We start from the raw sequence: 16,066 nt of genomic DNA, 5'->3' as shown, positions 1-16,066 counted from the left end.
TGGCATGTCGTATGGACATGGCGTGCTCTACCTCTACCCTCGACCACCAAAAGCTCCCCAGAATCTACAGAAAATACCGCAAAGAATGAAGATCGTTGTGTTGGGCGATGGTTCGACCGAAAAAAAAACGACGACCGAGCGAAATGGGAGCGCCAACGATAAGCGACATCGACGATGGCCCAGTACCGACCACAAATAGAGCAACTCGCAAGTGGTCATAAACCAACGGCGGGGCCACAACGACCGATTAAACTGAAACACCCCCCTCCGCCCCTCCACCACCGTCCGCTGTCAAATGGTTTTTGGGGGACCCCCGAACCGAAGCTAGAACAGCGGACACGCGAGAAACCGAAGCTCGGTTTCGCCGTTCCGTTTGTTTTGTAATTAATCAAATATTTACTCATTACCCGCGTGTCCCGCATGAGGACAAACGAAGGTCCGCTCCGGTTTGGGGGGTGGGGGGCGGGGGGTGGACCATGGTCGCTCGCTCGATCGGTCGAGGACAGATCTCCTTCCCTTTCCTTTTTCGGTGACGTTACCTACTCCGAGGAACCAACACGCCACACACGAGAACACGCATTTCTGTTGTTAATGTTTTTGTTGTTGTTGTTAGCTTTCTCGGTATTTTGTGTGGGGAGCCAGCAGCTTTTTGTTTTGACAGCTTGCGGCCGCCGAGTTTCCGACCAACCTGCTCCGATGGCAGATCAACATGACGACGACGGAGACGACGCAGGTTGTTCGCCGGTCGCATCGGAATTCCCCCCCCCCCCTCCCCCCCCCCCCTTCTTGGATTCCCCTTCGACGATCGACGAATGACATCTCGGAATGTTGGGCTCAAGTCCAAAAACCATACCAAACCAAACCTTTTTCGGCGACACCAACCGACAACCGAGCTTTGGTTGGCCGCTCGGTACTTGGCGAGTGTCCGGAAGAGTCCGGAAGAGACTTCGGAGTCGGAGTGGTGCACAGGTTGGTGGAGCCCCCGGTACTGGAAACGGGGACACTAGACACAACGAGGTCATCGCAGTGAGTGTATGTGAGCGGGCGGGCCGGGTGGCGGGAGTTGGTGCCCGAATACCTGCGTGACCGATTATGACAAAGGCGCCAAGGCAGGCCAAGGCACGGCCCACAATCCGCGAATCGCGCACAAGTAGGTCAAACGCGAAGTGTCGCAACCGCGCCAACGACTGTTGACGGGGTTCACCCTCGTCCCTCGCGACGTTTTCTTTCTCTTTTTTGTTGTCTTTTTTTTTGCTTTGTAGATACGCCACCATCGGGCCAGCGAGTTAAAAATGGTCGAAATGCTCGCGCTCCAGAACCTCCGTTCACAATCCATGACGACGAAACTTTCCTGGAGCTCTACCCCGTTCTGTGCTGTTCCGTTTCACCGTTCGGATGTTTATATCCGTGGACACCGTTTAAGACCGGGATGGGATTCGGTTTACGTGGTCACAACTCTAGACGACTTCATCCGCAACTCCACTGACCGGTATAATGCGATGCCCGAGTGGCAAACGCACCGAATGATTATGCTGACGCGTACTGACCGTCAGCTCGAGTCTTCGAGTTGACTTCACCGTCATACCGGATGATCTGTATCGGATTTTTTACTGCTAGATAGACACTTTTGCTTCGTTTCGCTTGCTACACCTCCATTGGGAGGCATTTGTTTACCAGGAAAAAAGATCATGAATAATCCCCGTTCCTTGCGATCGAAACAATCCGCAATCCGTGGTGTGCTCCGAGATACATGAGTCAATCATGAGCCGGACCCCCTTTCCATCGCATCCATCCAAGGCCATCCAGGCCATGCCGATGGTTGGGGCGAGATAATTTCGGACAAATTGCCACCGCCAGTAAAACAAAGGCACGCGAATGGCTCGCCGTGGCCGTAACATGATCTCATAAGAGTCAATCTCAGCTCGATTGGTCCGCGCACTGGTGGTTTCGCTGCACGAACAGTGTTCAGTGTGTCCTGCAGGCCACGATGGAGTCATCCGTCGAAAACAGACTCCACGTCGTCGTCGTCGTGTGGTGCCAGCGGCAGGCCGGCGTTCCGGCGACTTAATTATCGTTATTAGGCCTCTACTCGCTTCCCCCGCCCCTTGGACCGATCTATGCGGCCTCCGATGCGTTCAATTACGCAGAATGATTTCATCAATCGCTGTACCCGGCGGAGGGACTGGTTCGGCAGCTGTTGAAGGGTGCACTCATCGCTCTTGCAGGGCTGTGTGATTGCATCGATTAGCATATCCATTGCGGAACGGTAACGGATCACCATTCTATCACTCCTATGACGCACCGGAATGGTGCGCGGTGAGTAATGGATTCTTGGCTTCTCTTTCTCATTAATTGCGTCTAGAGAGACACAGAACTCCCCCTCCCACATGATTAGTACCAAGTGAAATGCAAGAAGATGCGATGCGGTTCATCATGGGAGAAGAGCAAGTTTGGTAATTACCGAGTCTCGTCTTCGTTTCTTCGTCGGCCCAACAACCCTTAATCGCGTTGCTGGTGGGCTTCAAACACAATGGACCACAAGAGACCATTTGCGTCGTTACACCTACGCAACTGCACTCCAAGTGCAATTGCCGTGCATCGGCGTCCACCACCCAACCATATCCCAACATAATTTACCTTCCACACCACACAGTGCACCGCGAAAGTGCGCATCGAAAAGGATAACTGGCCTGACTGGCCGTTGCCCTCCCTCCGAAAACCGAACCAAAAAGGGCCTCGAGCCTTGGGCGAGGTCGAAAAGTCATTGGGCGCGCGAGCGATTTCGACGTTTTTTTTCGGGCGTCTCACGCACGATCAAAACATCTTCTCCGGAAACATCCGGTACGGCCCCAGGTGACTTCGCGATATCGCGCGCGGACAAACAGATTGAATTACAATGCGTGCGAGGATCTCATGTACAACGGGCCAGCGATCGGACCATCGGACTAAGACGTCGTCCCCTTTCCCCAGAGGGTCTCTTATAAAAGGACGGCCAAGGGGCCTTTGTGGGCAACGGGGTTCGCCAAGGCAACTTGACCTCAAATTAACCAAAGGTCGCAACGAGGACCGAACACGGCTGCCCGGCTAGCTGGCATCACCGTGAGGACAGAAATCACTTCATTCATATTCAGAGCTCTTCCGGTAATTTGGAAGGTTGCGCATTGTCCGCGGACAGTCGACGGGTGCGGGCACGGGCATGCATGCGTGTGTATAATTATGTTCCGTATTCCATCCGGCTCAGGCCATCCATCCCTCGCGACCAAGACCACTGGTCGCCGTGTGTGCTGGCGGTTCATGCTGATTCCGTTCGCATTCCCGGAGACCCCACCGAGTGCGTTCTTTCGTTCGCTCTTACACAATGTTCCCCTTGTAAATGTTCCTTTGTTTCTGCTCTCGTTCTTGAATCGATTCCCGTGCGCGTCCAAGACTGGACGATACCGGGGACGAACAATGGACGCAAGATGCTGCCACTGCAAACGCTTCGCAATCGCCATCGATGGCGATTAAGTCGTTGGAGATCCCGGGCGTGGATTCGTGCCAAAGTTTCCGTTCCGTTGCCCAGAGGATGGAAGGGGTTTTAATCAAATGAAGGAACCGGTGGCCGGTCGACTGGCCGGCGGTCCAGCAAAAAGGCAAGGGATTGACGCGGTGAACAATGCCGGACCGGAGTTGCAGCCGGGCCCCGCTAGATACCGTTAAGGAAAGGGGGAGAGAAGGTCTTGCGCAGGATGCGAATAGTGGCGAGGCTCTTGAGCTCCCTAGGACCGCAGGACGTACGCCACCGTCGTCGATTCGTCCTGGCTGACCAGCCGCGACCGGATGCGGATAAGTGCGTCTCGAGCGCGCACCGACCGAGAGTTGGAGAGAGTGTGATTTGAAGAAATTGATTGAATGAATGTGAGACTTCCGGGTTTCGCTGGGGAATAGTGGGATGAAGTGGCCCCCTTCAGTTCCGGTCCATGGGAACATGGACCTCCATTGGAATGTTTGGAATTTTGTGGAATTCGTGGGAAATGCTGGACTGTGATGGCTCTGTGGCTTTGATGCAATTTGAAGGATCTGAAGTTTCTGAAGGTAGTTGTTATAGATCGCTGTGTTGGAAGTTGTATTGTTGACAGAAGAAAAGAGTAAAAGAACTTCTGAGATTAATTGAAAATAATTTTGAAAACTTTAAACTAAAATCTTTAGAAATACAGTTTAAGTGCTTTAAATGACCTTCCAAAAGGACTTTCACGCTATATCACTTTCGGTATTGACTCCATCGCAAGGACAGACGACGCCAGTAACGAATGCCTCTAATGCTCATCAACGCTGGAAAGACAAAACACCGCCACCACACACTGGCAATCAGTGTCCGTCCGATTGCATGCCCGTGCCCGAAGGATAGCTCCCAGCAGCAGCATTACACGGGGGGTGGCACCAGTCTGTGGCGATGATTTTCTTTTATTTCCCAAACCAGCACCACCACCCCGCCCGCCCCCGCGCACACTTCACGACCATGCTTGCTCTATCCAGTTCTATTTAATCGATACAAACAACCAAACAAACGATGCCCACCAACGGACACATACACACTTACAGCTGCACAAGGATGTCAGGGAAAAAAGGGGAACATTGACCGACTGGCCAAGGAGGAGTTGCGCAGGCGACACTCGGGGTCGGCGGTTGGGGGGCTCGATGGACATCCAGCCAGCACGAGGACGTGGTCGCCACAACCCACAACCACCAACACCCCTCGGTGGGGGAGTAGTGGGGCATCCCACTCCCGCCCCTCCATTCATCATTCGGCATGACAACCGGGCACCGAGTGGGCGAAGGACACGACACGACACGCTTAACGTCGAGTGTTTGGCCAGTGAAAATCAAGCAGAGAGGACGACGAGGAGGAGGATGGCGAGGCAGGGTGGAACAGGTCACGAAGAAAACAAACTTCACCACCAAGCCACCCTGGCCCCCTTTTTGCTGGACGAACGCGCGACCAGAAGATGAGGTGCGCTTGCTCCAACTGAGGGCGAAATCCTTGTCCTGGTGGTGTGGTGTGTGGTGTTGGGCGGATGTGTCCAATCACCGACCAATCGACCAACGACCGACGGACGGACCGACCGACCACTCGGCAGGTTCGGGAAAGTTTTCGATATTTCTCGATCCACCGCCCCGCGGGTGGGGAGCTCCTCTCTCTCATCCCAACTGTCAGACTAACAGACGAGCTTCACGCTGATTGGACAAAAAAGGGGAACACTGGACTCGGTGGCCGGTGGGAACTCAGCAAATGTCCGTGTCCGGCACGGACCAGCACAGGACGGAGGACACGCAAGGACGACCACGCAACGCCATGCCACACCACGGGAGTAAATTGTGTTACAGGGAATCGATCAAACTTGGACTCACTCCTGGACCTGAATTTCCTTTGCGGCCACACCTAGTCGTCACTAACTTTCGCTGTGACTACTCACAAAGCAGCATAAAGCAGCAACGCAGCGGCAAAAGGAAAGTAGTGTAATCGGCGGACACAACAGGGCGACCGGTCACGAGATCCTGGAACGTGAATCCTGCACTCCGCGTCTCGAGCCATCAAATGGAGTGATCCAGCCCCCTTTTCCGGCAAACTAGAAAACCCAAACACATACGTATCGATTCGACCGGCATTGAACAGGCGCCGGTATGCAAATTATGCTGCGAGGATCGCAACGCAGGACACGCACCACGCGCCGTCACTGGAACACGTGCGAGGAAGTGGCGTGGCACGTTTCGCCGTCACAGCCACAGCCGCTCGGTGGTATCCGGTCGCTACTTTGGCGCAAAAGGTGATGAGGATTCGCACAGAAAGAGAAGGAGAGGGAGCGGAAGAAGAGGAGGTAACGCACCAAGAACAAAAAAAGAAATGGAGCGGTGCAAATCGAGGGCATGGACTTGTCTCCGAACACAAACACCTGGGACATCGACACTGTTGGTGGTTTTGGAGTTGCACCTTAGGTTTGCTGTACCCTCGCGGGATGAACTCTGGTGTACCCGGGGTGCTAAAGTGCGTGTACGTGCAGGCATCCAAAGTGTCATCTTGCAGTTCGAGATCGTCGTCCTCGTCGACGAGCCATTTGCAGAAAACAGGGACATTGGTGTTGAAACGCCGGATGTTTGCATCGCACGGCTTCCGGTTGGGCTTCACGCGAAAATGTGGTTTACCGTTACGCGGACCAACCCCTTTTTTTCCTCCCAACCCGGGATTCCCTCTTGCTGGAATCAGGCTGTTACCAACTGCGCCCATTTTTGGGGGGTACGGCGATAAGACGGCGTGTGGTCTGGGGTCGGTCGATGGCACTGGGAGTCTGTGGTGTACCTCGACGAAGGTGGTCTTCTTGGCGCGAGTTCGAACCGATCGGTAGCCCGTCTCTGTTTGCTTTCTGCAGTGCACGCGCACGCGAACTCTCGCTTTGCTCGTTTTCCCCGAGTTTAGCCCAACATGTCTGGTCTGGTCGGGTGCATTGTCATTGTGGTAGTGTCCCGTAGGTGACTTCAAGAACAAAACCCCAGTGAGCCTATGGGCCGGCTTGAAGGCAAAAGATGATCTGAGGAAGATGACCAAAAAGGAATATCTCGTCATCACAGGAATCCAAGGGACCCTAAGGATTGACTTATGATTCGGGACGCTCAAACCCCCATCCACCAATCACGTAGTAGCAGCGTGGTCGAAATCGGACGGAAGGTTACACGCTTGTGTCATTGAAGTTCCGGTTGTTCAAATACGGACGCCTAAAAATACCAATGCCAGGTACTGCACGTGCGTGTACACACTCGGTCTAACGGCCCGGTAACTGGCCGCTCGTGGCCGGGCATGACTGGCACAGTTGGCCACCAAACAAACGCCCGCGATCGTCTTTTCTAGAACGACACGCGCACATCTTGTTTTACGCGTTTTTTGTTTTGGATTTCCAGCACCGCCGGCAACACAATATTGACAGAGCAAACAGGAATGTACCGGCAATTGACGTCGCCTTGGCTCAGTGATGACAGCCTTAAGGAACAGGAGGTTATTTGTTGTCTCACTAAAAGAAAAAAATAAACTGCGTGCTTCTGGAACAATGGCAAAGGAATCGATAGCGAACTGTGATTGGGACTGGCTGGCTGAGCGCTATTTCCGGACCGCGCCACTTCCAGCCAGTTGTGCAAAGTCCGACTACTCTCCAGAGCAATGCGAAACAATCGGTATTGCATCGCAGAAACGATTAACAACTTCAGGTCACCGATTATGGGCGACCTATGGACGGCAAGACGACGGTCAAGTAATAAAATTAGCCACCAAAAACCGTGTCAAGTATTATGCAAAGCGGATTACCAAGATCCAAGGGGAGCATCTGCATGCCTGCTTCAAGAGGGGTCAGCAGCGTCTCGGAAGAATACAACAAAACCTGGTTGAGAAGTCATAAAAGTCATCCGAAGAAAAGGGGTTCAGCACGCGGTATTATGTGGAAACGCAAAGGTTACGACGGCACCGAGAGGGGTACTGAGTGTCCGGTCACAATGTCCAAGGCACAAAGGAAAACGAAAAGAAAGAGAAGGGTCCCATAAACCTTTCGGACACATCCTCGGACACAGAAAGCGAAGGTCCGGGCATGCGACCTATGCTGACCAGCACACAGCACACTCGGATCCCGGTTAATTTCCGGTCACTCTGCAATGCGCACAAAGCGGAACACTTCCTTGACCGCGAGTGATCGTGCCTCGTGCCGTGAATTAACTTCTTCGCTCCGTTGGCTCACCCGTTCTTTCACGCATCATCGGACACCAACATAATGGACGCACGGAACGGAATATGACTTCATTCGATGACGAGCTGAAGGGGTTCGCAGGCGCTTTATGCGTTGTCGTTGGTTACCCTGGACAAAGAGTTAATAATTTTAAAGTCCAAAAACACCGCCTGAAAACTGTTCGTCGGGGTCGTTGCCGGTGGTGCCCGGGGGATTATGTGGTTTAAATATGTCGCCTGACTGGTGCACGGATAGTATTGACGAATGATTTGCAGATAACATTGCAACTCAACCTAATGCTAACCACTGGCCTACAAACCAAATGATGTTTACTGATACTTTGATGTTTGTCCCAGGTTCCCACGCCCGCCGAGAGTGATAAATCCGACACCATCCCTTAGAACGAACTTCAAGGGTAAGCACCAGCACTCCACCTGCCTATCCTTCGTCTCATAATCCCGAATTAAATCTCCACACATCACGCCCCAGTCTCGGATTCGGATCCCGCACACGAATCTCCCACGAACGTTTGGAGTTCGGTTCCGTAAGTTGTTTAAAAATGACGCGCTACAAAAAGGACGCCCTCGGAGTGTGTGCTGGCCAAGCTAACAGGCCAAGAGGGTCGGTACGGGACTGGCGAACTGTGTTGGTTCTTCAATTAAATTAAATCATTCCAGCTCGCTACCGATCAGTAGCTCTCTAGCGGCATGAAATGGACCTACCTTGGGCGATTCGTACGGCAGGCATTTTGATTCTCATTTTGGCGACGATGCTCGATGTGTCTCTACTGGCTTCTTCCTTCGTACGGTGTTACAGCTCCTCGCTCAACACTTGAACGATCCGTCCTTTTGTTAATCAGTTTATCACTTCCCGCTCACTAGCACACGCGTCGTCCTTTACTGGCTCACTACAAGGAGCACACACGGTAGCACACTAGCACGACGGTCACGGTGCGTTGGAAGCATCGCTACGCGGACAATTGGGCGCACGGTGCACCTCGGGTCAATAATGTAAACTTGCCACTACGTTGGCAAATCGCGCAAATTTTCATTCACGTTTCCTCCCTCAGCATCGGAGCACAACACGGAGAACCGAACTCATCACAGCATGCCACGGGAAACAGCTGACTTTTATCCGCGAGCGCGTCGCGGGTGTCTTCGTGTTTTTCTTTTTCTTTTTTTTGGGGTGGATGTTTTTTCACCAAGACGCTTCCTTGCGCGTTTTTACGCTTTTCACTCCGCTACCACCAACGCCTGGGGTTTATGAATACTTTTCTGTTTTGTTTCTCGCTTTTCACCGGCCCTTCTGGTCGTCGTCGTCACTTGTTACTCGCGCTCGAGGATTCGACTTGACGAACGGACTTCTTGGTGTGCGCTTTCGCGGTCGCGGATGTCCCGATTTCTTTTACTTTTTTTTCGCTGTTTCTCACTCTCTCACTCGACGGTGCTTCGCGGACTCTGCTCAGCTGACGAAGATGCAAAGAAACTTTCGCTCACCGCACGTAGTAGTAGCCGTGGCCGGCTTGGTGATGCTGCTGCTGCTGGTTACCGCGCACCGATAAATCATTCCAACCGACCGTCTCCGTCTGCCTCGTTGTCGTCGTCGTCGTCGTCTGCTGCTGCTGGCCGGCGCTCGTCTTAATTAGCATCCTCGTGGACCGCGACCGGAAAGTGGTGGGACGGTGCGGCGGTGTGGAAAATTAAAAATTCTCGCGACGCCGCGAGAGAGTGGAGCAAAAAAACGTTCTTCTCGGACCGGAACAAAAAAGGATCAGGGGCGTGAGTGTCGCGTCGTCTCACAATGTTGTCACCCACACGCGGCCACACCAACAGACGGACAGACCAAAACAACACGGAAAACAAAGGACGCGGAAAAACACGCGGAAAATAAACCACGGACGAACGCACTAAACCACGCACAAAACGCGCGTAGTAGTACTAGAAGCGCGTCCTAGCGCGTTTTCATTCATAAAAACGCCGCGCCTCCTCGGAGCTGCAGTGACCGCTGGTGGCACCGTGTTTATCCCGGGGATTCGTTGCGTCCGCGGAAACGTTCGCGACAAGTTGCACTGTGTTCTGGACCGACAAGGAAAGCACACCACAAACACTGCACTGAGGTGCACTCTTGCTGTCGATTAAGATGAAGATGATGATTTCTCCGTCCTGGTTGCTTCGATATTATTTTACCGTTCTTATACACTTCGTTCAACTCGCTCAAAGGATTGCTGCAGCTGCCTTTCGAGCATAGTTTTTCTTTGCTTCTTGCGTGAAAATTTTTGCTTAATTTTTCACCCTCTTTTTGTAACACTGGCAGGAGGCGGTTGATATTTTTTGTGCAGAAAAAACCACTTTAGTAAAACTGTCACAAACAAACGGCTGCTGCACTTGTTTCACACTCAAACAGACACGTAGAGTGAAATTTTGATTCTAAATTCTGACGTCGCAGTGAACTTTGATTTGTTAATGCTAAAAACTAACTGTATTGCAATCTTGCCCGCTGGTTGGTTGGTTTGATTAATTGATTTACTTTACAACTTTTTTAGTAACTACTAGTACACAAAACACCAAAGCACACGTACACACGAGCACACTCGTACACACCACTTGTCTTGCCGACGAACAGGTGCTAAATGCTGCCGGTACTCGGGGCCTATTCCTTCGTCACTGGGTTCACTGTGTTGCACTGTGTTTGAGACCAAAACGGGGGAGAAGGTCCACAAAGCGTCGATCACGAATATCACGATAGAGGCGATAGAGAGATCGTGTAGCGAATGCGAGCCACACTCAGCCACCGGCTTGCACTACGCTGCTGCTGCTGCTGCTGCTGGACATTGGGACACTCCGCTCCGACTGTGCTGGCTGGGCTCCACTAACTAACTAACTGGCACCGCCGATGGTCAAGTCCGGTTTGGCACGCGCGCGCTTTTCGCGATGACGATGATGCTGGATGTTGGGGGCGGCAGATCAAGCGCACCCGTCTGTGTGTGTGTGTATGTGTGTTTGTGGATGTGGTCGCTTTTGTTTTGGCTTCAAGCAGCGCACCGACGCTTGGACATCCTCACTTCGCGACAGTCCGTTTGCATCTGTGTGACCGTCTGGGCAGAACGTTATATCACACCGCCCCGGCCGCCTGCTGCTGCTGCTGCTGCTGCTGGTGGTGCTGCGTGTGGCGATGATGATGGGTTGGCCTCGCCACCACCACGACGAAGAAGAAGTCAACGAGTGAACGAGAGCGAGCGAGCGAGAGAGCGAGTGTTAGGTCGTGTCCGGAGAGGCGGCGACGGGCGATGACGACGACGGACTCGCGGACATCGCCCAGAAGGGGGAGGCGAGCGCGAACAACAACAACAACGGCAACAACGACGACGACGACGACGACGATGATGCCGGTCGCGCTCTCCCTCTCTCGCTCGCTCACTCTGTCTCACATCAAGCGAGACGCTCCGAAGAGGAAAGGGATCGCCGCGCCGTTCCCCGGCCACGGTGTGTTTAGTGGTCGCCCTCGCCCTCGCCATCGCGTTGTCTTCCATCCCTTGTTTTCCACAGGCTGCGGCTCTCTCAGTGTATGTGCTGAGGGAAAAGCGGACTAAAGAGCGAGGGTGCACGAGGCGAGGTTTCGTATTTCGAGCTTCCAGCATCACATCATCTGGGCGTAGGGCGCGAGGCAATGCAAATGAGCTGCTGTGCCAAGTGTGCCGTGTGTGGACTGCTACGGAGAGAGAGGGAGAGTGACTCCCAGAGTGAGCGAAAGAGAGCGAGTCCACGACGCGGACGAGGGACAGTCGCGAGTGATACGCAACGAACCCCTTCGCTTCGCGACGCTGCCCTTAATGCGAGTTTCCCCGTCATCGGGAGCGCTTTTCCCTCGCTTTCCACACCCGTCACGCACACAGACACCCCCTCGGTCGGTCGACCGGCGTTCAAAGGACCCTTCATCCCTTCATTGAACCGATTCCCGTTATTCCCAGCATCGTAGTATGCGTAACGCAGCCGCACAACGGGACCATTTCTGTCCTTGCATCACTGGACTGGACACACCGCACCACCTCTACGCCCCTCTCTTGCGCAGGGGGTGAAAAAGGGGTGAAGTTTACCCCCCTCAATCCGCTAACCCCCTCACAAACACAAACAAAGTCGCTGAATGTCCGAATTTTCCCCTTTTTAAGGACATACCGTGGTCCGCAGCATCCGCGTAGTCCGTGAGTGCCACAACATAACAACAAAGAGAGATGGAAGAGAGAGCATGAGAAAGAGAGAGGGCGAGCGCGATTGATGCAGTGAGCGCCACGCGCGCTCGATTCTCTCAGCGGGTGGTGGGCGCGCGAATCTTCCATTCGCTCGATTCCACCCGAAGAACCCCTTTCGTGCCACAACCCCGGAGAGAGAGAGAGAGCGAGATGGAAAGACAAGGGTGAAGGGGTAGTGGGGTGGACTTCGGTCACTGTGTAGAGGGGGAAATTGCCGCCGCATGCGCAGGCGGGTCCGAATGGATGGGGAAGTCAAAGGACTCGTTCGCTCGCTCGCTCGGTCACACAAGGATACGCTGGCTGCCGGACACTCGCGGACCAGGACCAGCGCACGCCTCGCCATCCGATTGCGTTTTTGTTGTTTCCCTTCTCTTCCACTTGAATCAGATCGCCCCCCTCCCCTGGGCCACCACAGGACCTCCTCCACGTCATCCAGTTGGACCATCGTACTCGCTCATTTGCCTTCGTAATTTCTTTTAATCGTCGACAGCGTTTAACGGTCCTTCTTAACGGTTCCTCTCTTCCGCCAGGATCCGTTAATGCGACTACCGTTGTGTGGCGGCGAAGCGAGTCCTTCATTCATTGCCTTTGCCTTTGGCGCGAGATCGCGAGACCATTTTTTTTGCCTTCCTGCCTGCCAGCCATTTGCCACTTCCTTTTATTGCGCGTGGAATCGGGGCTTTGGTTTTTTTTATATTCCACTCCGTGCCGGCATTTTGTTTTCGACGGCTTCGCGGTTGTAAAACGATAGCTGCTGCTTGCTACCGGCCGGCAATGTTGGCGTCGCCGCCGTCTCGGTCGTCGCCAACGGGGACCACGTTCGGAAAGGTCAGTTTTATTGGGCAAACTTTTCGCTTTCCTTTCCACGGGCCCCATTTTGCCGGTCGGCCGGTCGGTTGGCCGGCCGGTGACGGTGTTTTCTTTTGTCGGAGAAAAAATGGGAACTTAAACTTGAGCCCGATTGCCCGGTTTTTTTGGGCAATTTTATAGATGGCTGCTGGTGAGGAGAATCGCGCTTTTCAACTTAATTGTGAATATGAGGGATTCAGTGGTTAGTATGAACTCCTGTTTGTATTTTAAGTAATAATGTTTTGAGGAATATATTCAGCTTATGTATTTCATTAGTCCTTCCTAAGAAAATTTATGGTTTTAATGGATGCCTCTTTGCATCGTCTTGAAAATCAAGCTGAGTTTGCTTAGAAGACTTTATTTGTATTTCGAAAGCAAGGATATCCTTTTAATACTAAGTCTAACATTATACATGCTTTCTTGTGAGCAGAGCTACTTCCAAAGGTTCATTTGTTAAATTTTCGAAATCTGCCATTCTTCAATTACCTTACAGTTAAGAGTTTAAAGTTGTTGCTGCTGATTGTTGCTGATTTCCTAGACTTTGAACTATTTTACGCTGTGATAAAGGACATTTTGATTCATTAGATAGCTTGGCACAGTTTTCGTGTGTTCTACCTGCTTCCAAAGAATCACTATTAAGCATCCATAGTAGTACTTCTAATTTTAAATTTAAATTTATTGCAAACATACTATTTGACATGGATTAAAGCATATTAATCGTACGCTGTGTTTTGCACATGTAACAGATATTTTAATATCTAAAGGTAAAGGCTAACCTCATGCGCTTTGCGATGGAAAAAGAACATTAACTGTGACTGAAATTACAACACTGAGAGTAGAGCCAAGCATCTACGCACAAAGACCGCCACTATCACTTCTATAGTAGTAGACATGGAATCAGAATTCCTTTTCTGTAACCATTACAGACAGGAAAAAGCTAAAAAAATAGAAACTCTGTATCGCTATATCCAAATAATATACGTTGATTTAGTTATGACTGTATCAACAACTAAATATAAATCTCAATAAAGAAAAACCTGTTCTACAATTTCCACGTTTAATCTGTCTAAAAATGTAATTCTATCTTCTGCACTAAAATATAGAACATTCTATTATCATTTTCAACTGCAAACCGTTTTTTTTTAATGTTCTCATCACAACGAAATTAAAAGCCTTGTGATCGTTGAAGCTACTTGTAACACTCGCTGAAGTAGGTCAAGCCACTTCGCGATCATTCAGTCATTTCGGGTCATCCAGCGTCATTTATCACTAGGACCTCGACCACTTCTTCTCCTCCGTAACAAGGCAGAAGTCCAGATAAATGATAAACATTTTGCAGCAAATTTGTCCGCATTGCTCATCGCCCAAAAGATCACACCAATTGCAGACCGACGACGGAGATCCAATCCGAGGCCCTATTCCCATTTTGCAACACCCATCAGCATATTTTTCATTACTTTATTTGCTTGCCACAAAAAACAAATGATCGGTCCAAGGTGGAAAACGCGCGAAACCACGCGAAAGATCTTGCATCCAGCAAGATCCAGCGCACCGGTGTGTGTCTGTGGGCGCACTGATTGGAAAGTCGTGCCCGGGCAGTTGGAGGGTTCGATCAGTCCGCGACTGCAGTGGACGCTTTATGTGGGGTCCTGGCGACGCCGCTCGTCAGTTCCGCTCCTTCGCGATGCTCCATAATGGGTCGAGGCAATTAAATTGGCGGAAAGCGAGTTCTACTGAAGGGAGTAGCTCTGTGGACGGTCCCGTGTCGGTATTGGCTTCTTATTGGTCTAAAAAACCCTCGTCGGTCGTCGCAAGCGTCATCTCCGGAGGAGTGCTACAAGACATACGCCTCGTTCACAAGCTTCACTCTAACAACATCATCATCATCGTCGTTGTCGTTGTCGTGGCCATCACACATCATACCTAGAGCAAGCTCATGTGCATCCTCATATGCTCATCAGTAGTAGCTTCACAACACAGGCGCGCACGCTCGCACACACCGCTGTCTGTTTGTTGGCAGGAATTTCATTAGAGAAATGTAATACTCCATCCGGTCCCGGGTCCCGGGTTAGCAAAGGCATCGCATAAATCGTTGCAAGGCAAAATAGAAGAAAAACCCGTAGCGAATGGAGGGAAGGAACTAGCTGCTCGTCGTTCCTGGACCAAAAGACAACAGCCATCCACCCACACGGCAACTTGGCGATCTCATTGCAATGCGCGCGTTGCATTACGACAGTGCATGCCCGGGCCATGCCCAGGCCAGGGCGTTGCGTCGTCTCCGTCAGGTCCGACCTGAAGTTGCAATGCAATAAAAATTAAACTTCACGTTTATCACGTTTACTGGATTTATTTGTAAAGCTCGCGATGTGATATTAAAAATGTTTTCGATTGAAAGCACCTCAGCCTCTTGGGAAATCTCGTAAGTGGGAGGCTGACACTGGAACTGCCACTGGAAAAATGATGAACCCGAGAACAAGTCACTCGCATGCACATGGATTGCTGCACTGCGTTGCGAATTGCAAAGCGTAGAGCGTGCTGCTTTGATGTCTGAGCCTCTGGCCTCAGCCTCAGCAAGTGTGTCGCACAGACGGAGTAGTAGGCGAATCCGTTCGACGGTCTCAGTCTTCAGTTCACGACCACGATTCTATTTCGCGGCATTATGTAGGTTAATAAGGGCTCGTTGCGACCAGCGCGTCCATAATGTTCCGGCCGGCCGTTCCCTTTCAATGGTGTTCGGTGTTGATGATTGGTGACCGCGGGCGGATCGGCGGTATTAGAAAGGGCTGGAAAGGAAATGCACCCGAGCGACGAGGTGGCGATGGTGGAACGGGCATCTTCACGCCACGTTGAGTAGTTCGTGCACCAGACCTCTGGACACCACGACCAGCGCCGCCACGAAGCTCACGTTTGCGATCGCTTATCGGTGACGGTGATCAGTGGCCAGTACCGGGGAGGTTTGGTTTGGTAAAGAGGTTGAAGGGCATACTGGCACACCGCGAAGTGACCGCGACGTTGCAACTTCAGTTCCATCGACAAGGAAGACCCTTCTTCACGGTGGTCACTCGATCTGGGCCACCGGGAAGGTGTCTGGACCTAAGACTGGACAGATCGTTTGAGTGTGTGATGTGAAGATCAAAGAGGAACTTCAGTTATCAGCTGTTGATGTGTTTTGCATTCACTCAATTCTCCCTCTCTCTCTCTCTCTCTCTCTCTCTTTCTCTCTCTCTCT

At 51.9% G+C, this 16,066-nt stretch overlaps 1 protein-coding gene across 1 annotated transcript in view; it reads right to left on the bottom strand.

The window, feature by feature from the left end:
- Positions 1-9,357, bottom strand: part of LOC126570262 (B-cell lymphoma/leukemia 11A) — a 64,945-nt gene extending 55,588 nt beyond the window's left edge. The window contains exon 1 of the mRNA XM_050227881.1: positions 8,465-9,357. Within this exon, the coding sequence (XP_050083838.1) occupies positions 8,465-8,501 (37 nt within the window). The 5' untranslated portion in view covers positions 8,502-9,357. The remainder of the gene's footprint in view (positions 1-8,464) is intronic.
- Positions 9,358-16,066: the final 6,709 nt, after the last annotated feature.

Source organism: Anopheles aquasalis, chromosome 2, assembly GCF_943734665.1.
Source record: "Anopheles aquasalis chromosome 2, idAnoAquaMG_Q_19, whole genome shotgun sequence".
NCBI classification, from domain to species: Eukaryota; Metazoa; Arthropoda; class Insecta; order Diptera; family Culicidae; genus Anopheles; species Anopheles aquasalis.
This window is presented reverse-complemented; position numbering and strand designations above follow the sequence as displayed.